Genomic DNA, 13,385 nt, shown 5'->3' with positions numbered 1-13,385 from the left:
ATACAGTGTGGAACAGACTGTTCATGGACATAATGGGACAGATTTTCAGTTGGTTTAAACTGGTTTAAACTCCATTGACCTAACTGAGGGTCTGGTCTATTGTGGCACCTCTGCAGTGTTGAATAAATATGTTGTTGAAAAACTGCTCAGCAGCTGGTTATTTTTAACAAGTCAGAGATGTTCTCTCTCTCTCTCTCTGTTGTGTGTTTGGTGGTGCTATCATCTTTATGTGTAAATGGTAAGCATGATAATCCACAAATTGGAGGCAACTACAATTAACCTCATATTTGTATTGCCTGACAAGTAGACTTGAGTATTATTTCTGTGTTTATTTTGTATTCAGTAGTTGTATAGAGCCATTGTACTAGAAAAGTGTGAATCAGAAATTTGGCTATGTCTCACATCTATCACTCTTTAGCTCCCGCATTTAAAATACAATCCTGTTACCCTCAATTAAGTGACATTTCCATTAAAACTAGCTGGAATTTTTCCTGACTATGAACACGAGGATCAAATACTTAGTGCTTGTTATCTTATAACTGTTAGAAGTTCAGTGGTGAGCAAAGATTGTCAGAGATGTCTTATATTTGGACTGGAACTCTGTGTTTACCGGGGCTTGTATACACTTAAAATGCTACAGCTGCTATGCCAACAGGAGGTGTTCTGTTGGTGTAGGTAATCCATCTCCCCAGGAGGTGGTAACTAGATTGATGCTAGAATTCTTCCATCAACCTAACACTGTCTACACGGGAACTTAGGTCATCTTAACAATACCATTCAGGGGTGTGGATATTTTAAACCCCTAAGTGACATAGTATTGATCATCTAATTTTCTAGTGTACACCAGGTCTAGACCTCTGTATTGCTGAAGATAGGAGGAGGCAGATTACAGACTTGTGTTAAAACCTGTATATCCTTTGGGAACAAATGAAAACAGACCACTTAGTGACATTTTGCCATCTCTTAATCAGAAATAGGCACTGGAAATGCATTTGGAGTTGCAATATTAAAAATATTTTTCTAAACTGAAATTTAATAAAAATCAATCCAAAACTAAGTTGTCAGGTTTCTTATAGAGTATCACTATTTCATTCTGAAAACTTCCATCTTCTGCTTGTATGCAATAATGCCACAGGAAATATACCATGTGGCTTTAGTATCACAAAAATCCCTGTTTAGTTACAGATAAAACTGTAATGTAGCTCCTTTTTTACCTGAGTAGTTGTCAAAGTCTGGAGCCCTGGGGATAGGCCATTTGGGAGTAGAAAGTGGTGATGGAGTCTGGTCTTTTCTTTGATGCAGTCTTGTTTATTTATAAGGAATGTGCAAAGTCTGGCTCTCCAAATGAAGGATACACCAAAAACTGGGGATATGTTCTTTCCCTACAGCCCCAGACCTCCTTAGGCAGCAGTAGACTTAGAACCTTCCTTTAGACTTCTCGAGGATCACACTGTGCTTACAGGCTGGTGCTTGGCTTGCTTTCTTTCCCATTTTTTTGTCTGTTCCCCCTCAAGTTAGATTTTTGCCACACCCTCAGATAAACACATTTCCCTGGTCAGAACAATGTCTAGTGGAACCCTCTGCACACGTGATGCTAGGTTCTGGGCAGACTCCATTGTGTTTTCTATTAGGTGTAGCCCCTTTACTGTCTCTTACAACTTTCTTAAAGGAAGGGCTTGTTCACACATCATTTTCAATGAGATTTTAACCCATCTCATAACAATAGTGTAGAGCAGGGGTTCCCAAACTTGGTCTGCAGGTATGGCTGCTTGCATCTCCCAGTGGCCACAGTTCACCGTTCCTGGCCAATGGGAGCTGCAGGAAGCGGTGGCCCAGCCCGAGCCGCTTCCCGCAGCTCCCATTGGCCGGGAACAGTGAACCGCAACTACTGGGAACTGTGAGCAGCCGTACCTGTGGACGTTCAGGTAAACAAAGCATCTTGTGGCCCGCTAGGGGCTTATCCTGAACAAGTCATGAACCAAGTTTGGGGACCCCTGGTGTAGAGAGGTGTGAGGTAAGGTTTGGTAATGAGTCAGTGAAAAGTCAAAATTTATGAAATTCCCCATATTATGTTAATGTTGCCAATAAGTTGATTTTCACCTCTAATGACTTGGATTCAAATGTAGGGTTAGTCATAAGCAAAATAAGCATTATGAGCACAGTTTAATTCTTATTGAATATATTGATCTTTTTTTTTCTACATCAAAACACTGTTATAGCTTGGTATACAGCGATTTGCTGTAAGAGACCAGTTCACCTCAGGAGTATTTTAGAAGCTGGAGTTAGTAGGACTGCTAAAAATCAGAGGTGTGCAGGCAGAATGATTCCTTTTATGTGTAGAAATATTTCATTTCACCATGCTTGCACACAATAGTCTGGATGCAGCTAGTGCTGTCAGTCTTTCACTTCTATAAATTAAAAGAAGTCATTAAAATAGAAGTTTACCATGCACAAAAGGGGAAAAAAGGGAGTGGGAAAATCTATATAATTTTAAAGAAGGAGAGCATTGCTCTTTGATTTTATGTTGATTTCTTCATATCATCTATCCTCATCTGAATTGTAGCTTTCAATCTTTTTCGTGTGTGCGCTTTCCCAAATACCTTCTGTGTCTAATTATTTGTAGTCTGTGACAAGTTGCCTTTCAAAGAATTTAAAATGAACACAAAGCTTTCATTTGATTACGCATATGCATATATTTTACTGCAGAAGACTATGTCTCTAGGAATACCTTATGCTGTGCTTCATTTCGATCTATTATACTGAACTGCAGAATTAGTGGTAGTAGTAACTGAACAGAACTGATTTTGAGAAATAGGAAATGCTACCCTCAGCATCACAAAATGAATCAATCATACTTGACTTATCTCAGGAGAATCCTGATTCTGGTTTTGTGTACCTTTTGATAAATGGATACATTAGGATCTCCAGTTAGTACAAATGTTGCTAGTGCAACATATTTGAGACATTTAATTACATTTAATAAAGGTTACCTCAATTTTGTTTTTTTCCCCTCTCTCTCTGAAATATGTGAATGCATTTCCAGCACTGCCTGCTTGCGAACATTATAAATACAGTGGAGACACTGTAGCATCCACACTCTGAATGAACACACTAATCTGACCTGGAAAGTCAGTCATTTTATTTATCACTCTCTATTCCAGGCTGACCTTATTCCCTGTTCACTTTTCCACTGGGCTGATTTCAATTTTGTTTCACAGCAGTGTGAAGCATTTACTAAAAGATGGAAAATAATTACTATAGAGAATAGAATTTTTCTGTAATACAGTCTGAGAAGTCTAGCTTGCGTTATAGGCAAAAGCTAGAAGGAGGGCTGGAGGAAGAGAAGGTTATAGCCTGCAATATTTCAAATTCTGGTCCTAACAAGCAACAGATGAGGTTTGTGGCTTTGAATTCAGGTTTAATGGTTTTTGCAGTACCACTTTCTGAAAAACTTATTTTTCTCCATGTCTCATCTATCTCTTCTTCATTTCCTTTTCTCTGATAGCTACATTTCCCTATATTTCACAGAATAATTGTATATAATATTGGCCTGAATGAATGCCTAATCTATTGATCCTACTGTTGGCCTTCTAGAATATTAGGGTTAAGCCTGCTGAAATCTGCAGTTGGGAACAATCATATATAAAAAGATTGGGAATGGTCTAATCTGATTTTTTTGTCACTGTCCTGTGCTTGCTTCCCTGCTTTGACATAAAGTTAGAAATTTCAGCAGAAAACATTTTATGTGGCTCAGTCTGTGACAGCATAGATCCTTCTTCCTCTGATATGCAGAATGAGGAGCAAGCCACCATACAGGATTTTAATATGTTCTTGTGCTGGCTCAAAGTACACACTTTAATTAATTGAGGAGTTAACATTATATTTCAAAAAGGTCCTTTAAGAAATTTAGCTGGTCTCATGCCTTTTTTTTTTTTTTTGGTTCTTCTTGATCTCAGTAATGAAATAATGCAGAGTTTTCAAATTTCCCATATAGATAAAACTCACTGAAATATTGTACGATAGCTGTTTTAAATATTTTTGTTAGAATTAATATTCATTTTTCCTGTTATTCTTCATGGTAAGGTTTCTTTTAGTGACAACATGAAGGGGGAAGGGAGGGCAGGGAGGGGAGAAAAACATCAAATAAGTCTTCAAAAATTCAGTTTAATCTAAATAGGGACCACAAATACTAAAAACCATGATCATATGGTTATTGCATGGTGTTATTCTAAGGCAGAGTTAAGGCTATTTGGGTACTCTGACACTGCATCTCTATACCTTAACATGTTGTTTTTTTTTTTAAAGTTTAACCTTTTTACTTTAATAACTGAGGGCTAGATTCTGATTCAGGGTGTAAGCCTGTGTAAGGGAGTAAGAGGAGGTAAGACTCTCTCTGTCCCTTCAAAGGCTACCTGGACCTCTGATCCAGGTATGTATGAATGCGCTCTTGGCTCCATACATCCTTCTACACACTGGCCATGGTCGATGAGCCTGGGTGTGACCATGGGGTGAGACAGAGGGGTATAGTGATTTGCTGCTGCTGTAAGCCAGCAGTAAATTCATAAACTTGGAATTGGAAATAGGAGAAAATGGAGTAATCATGGCTAATAGATGTCTCTGAGTCATGACACCTCCTGGGAAGGCTACTAGTGTGGCACAGCTGACACATCTTGCTCTGCCAAAATCAAAATCTAGCCCTCAACCTTGATTACCTTTACTGTTTTAAAATTATTTTTTGCCATCCCATATGTTTGTTAGTATGAGGTTCCAGTGGAAATTGGTGGCCCAGGAGTACTTACTCTGTTATTTAAAGTTTGATACTTAGGTCTACTGTCTTGCTTTTGGAACTGATAGTTCTAGTGGATCTGCTGAAGAAACAGTAATGATAAAACAAAGTCCATGAATTTGAGTGCCACATACTGGTCTAACTCATATTCATCACCAGAAAGGATAATTTCAGTAGAATTATTTTATTACAATACAAGACATAACTATGGTGGCACAAATGGTACTTCTATCATTTATTTTTCCTGTATATATTTTTGTATATTGTCTTAGTTTAGAAATGGCAGTTTCTGTTGCATATAATTATGTATTAATTATAAGATTATTTCTACAAAAATCAAATGAAAATAGTATTCTAAGGAGAATGATCTCTGAAGTACTACACTTGTGAGACTAGGTTATAATTTCCAGCTAACCAACACAACACTAGACTCCCAGATAAATAGTAACTTCAAGCAGACACTTGTTTATGTAGTAATGGTGGTGAACTAGCAAGCAAAAAATAGCATTTATGTAGAAATGAACACTTATAACACTCCCTCTTATACCTGAAATTTGTGTACTTAAATTTTCAAAATATGCTTACATTATAAATCAGTTTTATAGTTTGTTGAGCTCAGTTATTTGTTAGAAATAATGTATCTCAGCCATATTTAAAAAAAAATGAAGTAGAAGAGGTAAATTCCAGTATCCCACCAATTTGAAAATAAAACAATAAAACAGGCAAGCTGTTAACTAACTAATATATAATTACTGCTGTGTTTGTCCACATAGTCACTGTAATGCCTTTACCCAACTACTTACTCTTAAAGGGCTTTAAGGTACCATGAGTGCAACAAGTATTATGTAAAGTTAAATTCCATATTATAAATGCCAGTATCTAGATATACTGTTTATTTCTCAGCTGATGACTGGCATTTTGGGTAATAGCACCTTTTTCTGTTCATGCAGCTGTTCCACGCACCAGTGATACACAATGCAGCTCTATTCCAGAACCCAGATATGGCAGGAGAATTGGGTCTGAATTTTCAGCAGGCTCTGTTGTTCGATTTGAATGTAGCCCTGGTTATCTGCTGCAAGGTTCAAAAGCTATTCGATGTCAGTCTGTGCCTAATGCTTTAGCTCAGTGGAATGACACTGTACCAAGCTGTATAGGTAAGCAATTACATTTTGGTAATCTGTTAAGGGACACAAGTCTTCAAATCAGAATTTAAGAAATGTTTCAGAAAATAGTGTTTAACACATATATTCACTCTCCATTGATTAATACTGGTCATGTTCAATTTAAAAGGGCATTTTTTCATATAAAAAGTAATTGAGTACCAGCTGGTTGGTAAGCAGTTATAGTGTTTCATATAATAACCTATTAGATTAACAAGCGTGATGCATGTTTTCCTGAATATTTATTATCTGTGTGGCTACCTCTAAAGTTGGAAGTATAAAATACAACTTCATTTTCTGAAAATCATAATAATCCCAATTTATTATACCATTTTTGTGGTACCCTTTTAGCAGATGTTTGTTGATATACAGCGCGCTGTCTCTCTCTTTGGATTAGCATTCTAATGTACAGTGAATATCAATTTCATTGTTAGTTGCAGTTATTTTGCTTCATTTTCAAGAAGAACCTTTAGTGGAATAATGTTTAGCACTTTGGATTTATTTATACATTTAGTAGGTGCTTGTCTTTTGTGCATAAATCTCATTGGTATCAACTGGAGTTATGTGCCTGTATGGAGAGTAGAATAAACCATCAAATATTTAAATTATAATTATCTTTAATGGTCTAAGCAGAGTTGATTTTACAGACCCATTATTCTATATAATCTTTTCTTGAAATCTGAGGAAATGCTGGGCTATCGATAAATATATTATTTAATGTGCTGCACTGTGATTTATCAGGTAAGGCAAACATTAAAGCTACTTTAGACTTAAGTGTCCTGATTACATTTTATTTAACTGAAAGCTGCATTCCAAAATGCAGACCAAAACTTAAAATCTACGTACTTGTAATAAAAAGAGAGTTATAACCATTAGATCAATTTGTACATTTAATGTTACTTTTCTGTCCAGTTAAATGTCTTTGGCTTTGACATAATCTGTGAAAATATTGTCTTTCAGTACCATGCAATGGGAATTTCACTGAACGGAGGGGCACTATCTTGTCACCCGGTTATCCAGAACCCTATGGTAACAGCTTAAATTGTGTGTGGAAAATCATAGTGACTGAGGGATCAGGTATTCAGGCAAGTCCATATTCTGCCAAACATGGAATACTAAATCACTTCCCCAATCCCCTTCCCCCCACAGCCAAATCAGGAAAAAGTAATTAGGGGGTTTTGTTTTTGTTTTCCTCCTCATTATTTTTTTTACCAATGGTTAGTTTCTAATCTCATTTTTCTTTTTCTTTTTTTGCTCACTCTGTTGTGCAGAGAAAATGGATATAACCTCAGTAGTCACTAGCAGCTTTCTTTTTTAACTAAGTAGAATAGCAAAGATAGGTCCCAATCCTGCAGGTTGATCCTGCTCCCATTTACCTCTTCATTGATGTCAACTGGGCAGTGCACAGAAGCAGAGGTCTACAGTAGCTAATCTGATTGCAGGACTGGGGCCATAATTGGAGCATGATTTTCCATTTTCTTGAACCGTGTGTACTCATTTATATCTTTGCAATGTGTGTGCTGTTTTGCACTAATTTTGCACAAGTGCAGATGAATATACAAAATAAAAGAAAGAGGAGAATAAGTATCAATTTATTTTAGTTTTGTTTTTATTTACATTTTTTCCAGGGCTTTTTTGTTTTATTTTGCTTGTGTCTGTTTTTTTTTTTTTTAAGTTTTTTGTTTGTTTTATTTTTAGAGCATTCATTTAAATATAATTATTTGGGTTGAAAAACAAATACTGAATGGCATTGTTTTACAGATCCAGGTCATAAGTTTTGCCACAGAACATAACTGGGACTCTCTTGAAATCTATGATGGTGGAGATATGACAGCACCGCGACTGGGGAGCTTTTCAGGTAAGCATATAGTCTGGCTAAATGCAACCTTTTTATGGTGACCAGACTATGTATGTGAAAAGTTTCAATGTTTTCTTTAAACTGCTTTCCAGTCTCAGGTGGTAAATTTGAAATGGTATAATTTTGTCAATGTACTTACACCTAGGGAGATTTTCAAAGTGTCTAACTACTATTTCAGAGTAAAAGCCGTGTTAGTCTGTATTCGCAAAAAGAAAAGGAGGACTTGTGGCACCTTAGAGACTAACCAATTTATTAGAGCATAAGCTTTCGTGAGCTACAGCTCACTTCCTCAGATGCATATCGTGGAAACTGCAGCAGGCTTTATATATACACAGAGAATATGAAACAATACCTATTCCCACCCCACTGTCCTGCTGGTAATAGCTTATCTAAAGTGATTTCCAGCACAAATCCAGGTTTTCTCACCCTCCACCCCCCCACACAAATTCACTCTCCTGCTGGTGATAGCCCATCCAAAGTGACAACTCTTTACACAATGTGCATGACAATCAAGCTGGGCTATTTCCTGCACAAATCCAGGTTCTCACATCCCCCTGGATTTGTGCAGGAAATAGCCCAGCTTGATTGTCATGCACATTGTGTAAAGAGTTGTCACTTTGGATGGGCTATCACCAGCAGGAGAGTGAATTTGTGTGGGGGGGTGGAGGGTGAGAAAACCTGGATTTGTGCTGGAAATCACTTTAGATAAGCTATTACCAGCAGGACAGTGGGGTGGGAATAGGTATTGTTTCATATTCTCTGTGTATATATAAAGCCTGCTGCAGTTTCCACGATATGCATCTGAGGAAGTGAGCTGTAGCTCACGAAAGCTTATGCTCTAATAAATTGGTTAGTCTCTAAGGTGCCACAAGTCCTCCTTTTCTTTTTGTAACTACCATTTGTGCCTTTGAAAATCTTCCCCGTCATTGCTAACTCCCAATATAGATATGCTGCCCTGATGTAAGGTGGGCTTACACTGCTGATACAGGTTGCTTTGGTAATGTAGGTTTAACCTTGCCGTTTTTAGACTCATCCTTTTAGGGAGGAGACAAAGTCATTCAGTATTCATGTAAACTCACTAGACACTTAGAGAACAGAAAAAAATTGGTAAACTGAAAATGTTACAAACCATGCCCTTTGTTGTTGCATGAGCATATTAGACATCTCTGGCATCACTCCCCTATCATAAAGTAATGTTTTTACTGAAGGAATGTGTTGTAGTACCACCAACATGAGCAAACACCTTACATAGGATGGACTGATGAATTGTATCCCAGGCTCATCTATTTTGCACCAAGATTCATCTCTATTGTGGGGCATAGCTATAGCACTTCAGGACATATGTATGTGAGATTTTGTGGTAGCTTCATATATCTTTTAAAATTAAGGTTTACATTGTGTTAAATAAGAAAATGAATAATACAATTAATTAATTAATCAATTAATACAGTAGTAGCCTCTATATTATTTAATTTGATATTAATACAATGTATTTGATGCTGCTTCTGATTGTTTAATTTTCAGTGCACTGCAAAATAATATACCGAAAGCTCTTAACTATATTGTAGAATCAGAAAGGAAGCTCATGATTTTAGCAGCTAAGTAGAAGCAATTGAGGCTTTTGGAATTTACAAGGTTTGGGAAGTAGTTTGGGATTGTGGGGTAGGCACAACTAACATAATTGGGCATGAAAGAGTTAACAGTATTGAAAATTCAGTTGTCATCATTACATTTAAAGTTAGACCTTATTGAGATAAATCAAGGTCTTTGCCCTTCACAGAGCTATTTTTCCAAGTTGTGCTCAGACTAAGCATATATGGCTACACTTTGAGCTGGGGATGTAATTCCCAGTTTGAGCAGATATACCTGCAGTATCACTGATTGAGCTAGCACACTAAACATAGAGTGTAGCTCTGGTGAGACAGGTGGCAGGAGGGGCGAGCTGCCATGAGTACATACCCAGCCAAGTTGATAGGTGCATATTCAGGGCAGCTAGCCCATCCTGCCACTCAACTGCTGCAGCTACACTTCTGTTTTTAGAATGCTATCTCAAGCAGAGCCAGTGCAGATTCATAGAATCACAGATTATGTCTATTCAAGCTGGAAATTACATCTTCCACCTCCATCGTAGACATATTCTTGGTCAGACAACACTGCATTGGTTGGTTCACATTTGGAAGATGGCTAGAAACTTATTTTTATGAAAAAATGTAAATTTAGCTTCTGGATCTCAGTTCTGCCTGAAAATGCAGTATACTGTGAAATGTGATATTGGCAGAGTTCTATGTTTATTTTCTCTCAATAACTGATATGTTAAATGTTCTTACTTTACAAGGGCTTATCTACATAAAAGTTTTACCAATTATGCCAATATCATTATACAAGTTTTGTTATACCCCCCGTGTACACATTCTTATTCCAGTATAAAAGTGGTGTTTTCACTTTAGCTTAAACTGTTCCCAAACAACATAAATTAAACTGAAAAAAGACACTTACATTGGATTGAGTATGTCCATATGGGAGATTATACCAGTATGGCTATATCAGTTTAAATTCCTATCTGATATTGAAAAAACTTTCCTGTGTAGAGAAGGCCCAAGTAAAAATATTGCAGAGTGTGATGGAATCTGCTATTGCAAACTTAACCTGGTATCTTATGGTAAAGCTATGTTCCTTCTCCCTTGTGTAGGTTCATGAATACTAAATGTTCTGCAGACATAATTATGTTCTCAATAACTGTTGTGCAGTCCTATCGTCTTCAGATTGTGCTCTCTGTACTGTATTGCAAACCATATAAAACTCAACTGACTTCCAATCACTCCTTCAGTAACACCTGTCCAATTGTACATGTGTAACTGAGTAGAATTTCATACACAATACTGCTGATGATCCAGTCCAGCTCAGTCTCTTATAGCCATGTTGGATCTGCAGGGCTCACAAGAGTCAAACACGCAAAGAAATCACTTTTGTTTCTAAAATCAATATAAATTACTCTGAATACAAAAAAGGAGATGAAGTCTGGTATAGGTAGTTGTCTGTCACAGAATGAGCTGATCTTTTAAGGGGTTTGAGGCTCAGTCAGGATCAGCCTAGTGAGCCTCTTTCTCCAAGTCAAGGGAGTAAGTCCTGGGGTCACATGGTAGGGTAACTTGTTATTCAGAAGCTAGCCTTCTAGGACATAAAGAGCAGCCTGGGTTTAGTGAGCAAGGAGAGTTCAGGGAGAGATTTCATACAGCAAGGAGATGCTTTTTAGCTCCTGTGCAGAGGACCTGGGCAGCAAGACTGCTGAGGAAAGCTGAAAGCATGCCTCACTAGAGAGGAGCCCAGACTCTCTTTAGCTCCCACACAAGGATACTAGGGATCAGAAAAGGCCTGAAGGGATCCAGAAGTCACTGGGGAAAGGTCTCCAGGCCAGCCAGACGGAAAGTCTTCACTGAACCTACCTTTGTTTGGACAGGAGCAAAAGCCCTTACAAGGGACTGTTGACCCTGAAGAAGATGGCTGGAATACAAGGGTTTTGAGATAACATTCATTTATGCTAATCATCCAGACTATTGGAAAAGAGTGTAATTCCAGTGCACCAGTTGTGGTGATTATTTGATAATGGAAGAGTAAGGAAACTGAGTTAGGGTTAGGGTTGGATGCTGGCTTATGGGAGACCCTGCTGTGGTGTTATTTTAATTAGTCACTTTTCAGAGTTGAAATACATTTCAAATGTTAATTATTATTAATATTTGGAAAGGCTATTTCGGGTAACTTTTTAAAGCTTTCAACACTGTAATTGGTATATTTCTCTTTGTTTTCTCAAATCTCCAGACAGCCTGAAATAATGACTCAGAGGTCTGGACTCCCTCGTCCCTAAATAACCTCATTGGAGGGTTAAGTTGAAACCCTAATTATAATATGTTGCAGAGAAGAAAGTGAAGAGAAGGAATGAGGAGAAACACAAGAGAAAGGATGGGGAAGGAAGAGAAATAAGGGCAGAAATGCGGTGGTCTTGAAGGGGCACATATTGTCCCTTGAAGTGATAATGAATGTGACCATAGGGTATTGACCAAATAATGATGATAAAAAGCTAAAACACTTAGTTACTCTTTCAAAGTTGTATTCCACTTTGATCTTTGTGCAAATTTCCCATTGACGTCAATGGAAGATTTGCTAGGTTCTGAGGACTGTATTAACTTTTAAGTTTATACCCAGGCCACCAGACCATAATCAAAACTGGAAATTGTCCCTCTCCAAAAAGAAAAAGAATGAGCTTGGCATACCTGGGTACTTCTATTTGAATAATAATCTTTTCAGTTTAGGATATTCAAAAATATCTCATGTGTCCTAGGTAAATCATCAAGGGAAATCTGGATGAAAAAGTTGGTTCCTCAGTATTCTACTATGAATCACATAAAAGAAGACAAAAGAAAATTAACTGTTCATATTGCAGCAGTATGTTATTTCTATGGTTGAATGTACAACCTGTGGCAATGTTCGGAGTCTTGATTGTAGATGAAACTGCTGTTTGAATTACTCCAAATTAATAATTGATACATTGCTAGAAAGAATTTGTTACTGATCCAAAGTTATGCATGTTTAGAAAACACATTACACATTGTGAGAATTGTTGTTTTCAATTATGATATTACCAATTATGATATTAGGTTAGTGGTAATGCCTTGAATTTTGTACCATTGTCTTTGGAGTTTACCTCTGGAATTTCAGTATAACTTTTGTAGACACATATTGATGTTTGATAATATTCCTTCTGAAGAGAAAATAGTTTATCCTTCTCACTTGACAACTGCCTTTGCAATTTCCCACTTGTAAGACAGTGTCCAATTCTAAACCACTTAGTGAAGCAGTGTTACCGTATACACACAGGTGCCTCCTTATGAGTCAGATTGTTTGGAGCTGAGGTTATAAAAGAGACAAATGGCTTCAACAATTTCAGTTCATACTAACGAGAGCTAGCAATTGGTACTAAATAAATATCTATGATAAGATTAAAAGATAGACAATTTTGCCCCACCCTAATTATCTGATGTGGAGAAGTTATTAGTTCTCTATGCCATCTGATGGACATACAAACAAAGGTAGCTAAAAAGGCTGACTGAAAACCAGGTATTTTTGAGGCATGCTATGATGAACTGGATGAATTTGCAAGGATAGTATGGATGGCAGTGACTCTGTGCCATCATGCCTGACTGAAATCTTTTAATCTCACTGTCATACCACAGTTGTAGTCAAGACCTTCCTTTGAAGCTTCTGATCTATTTAATGTTAAAACAGATCCATATCTTGAAAAGCTCAGAAACTACAACAACCAGATCTTTGGTAGTGTCAGAGTCTGCTGGATAAAAGAACATCTCTACCTTCAGGTTGCAGAGGCACTTGCCAGGGATTTTTGGAACCTACAATTAACTCAATATTCCCAGTCTTCTCCTCTTCCTTTTTATCATCATCAGTAGCAACATATTCAGAGGAAGCAATGCTTTCAGGATACTTTCAAATCTATTTCTTTTGATACTGTTGTTTTAGGTAAACACTACATTTTATGAATGACATGAGTCTTATTTGAGTAACATCAATA

At 37.2% G+C, this 13,385-nt stretch overlaps 1 protein-coding gene across 2 annotated transcripts in view; it reads left to right on the top strand.

Annotated features, from left to right (window-relative positions):
* CSMD1 (CUB and Sushi multiple domains 1) overlaps positions 1 to 13,385 on the top strand; it is a 2,003,711-nt gene that overhangs the window by 1,695,833 nt on the left and 294,493 nt on the right. For both annotated transcript variants that reach the window (XM_073336216.2, XM_073336215.2), the window contains exons 34-36: positions 5,737 to 5,940; positions 6,907 to 7,031; positions 7,708 to 7,804. In XM_073336216.2, the coding sequence (XP_073192317.1) occupies positions 5,737 to 5,940; positions 6,907 to 7,031; positions 7,708 to 7,804 (426 nt within the window). The remainder of the gene's footprint in view (positions 1 to 5,736; positions 5,941 to 6,906; positions 7,032 to 7,707; positions 7,805 to 13,385) is intronic.

The sequence above is a fragment of the Lepidochelys kempii genome, chromosome 3 (genome assembly GCF_965140285.1).
Source record: "Lepidochelys kempii isolate rLepKem1 chromosome 3, rLepKem1.hap1, whole genome shotgun sequence".
Classification (NCBI taxonomy): Eukaryota; Metazoa; Chordata; order Testudines; family Cheloniidae; genus Lepidochelys; species Lepidochelys kempii.
This window is presented reverse-complemented; position numbering and strand designations above follow the sequence as displayed.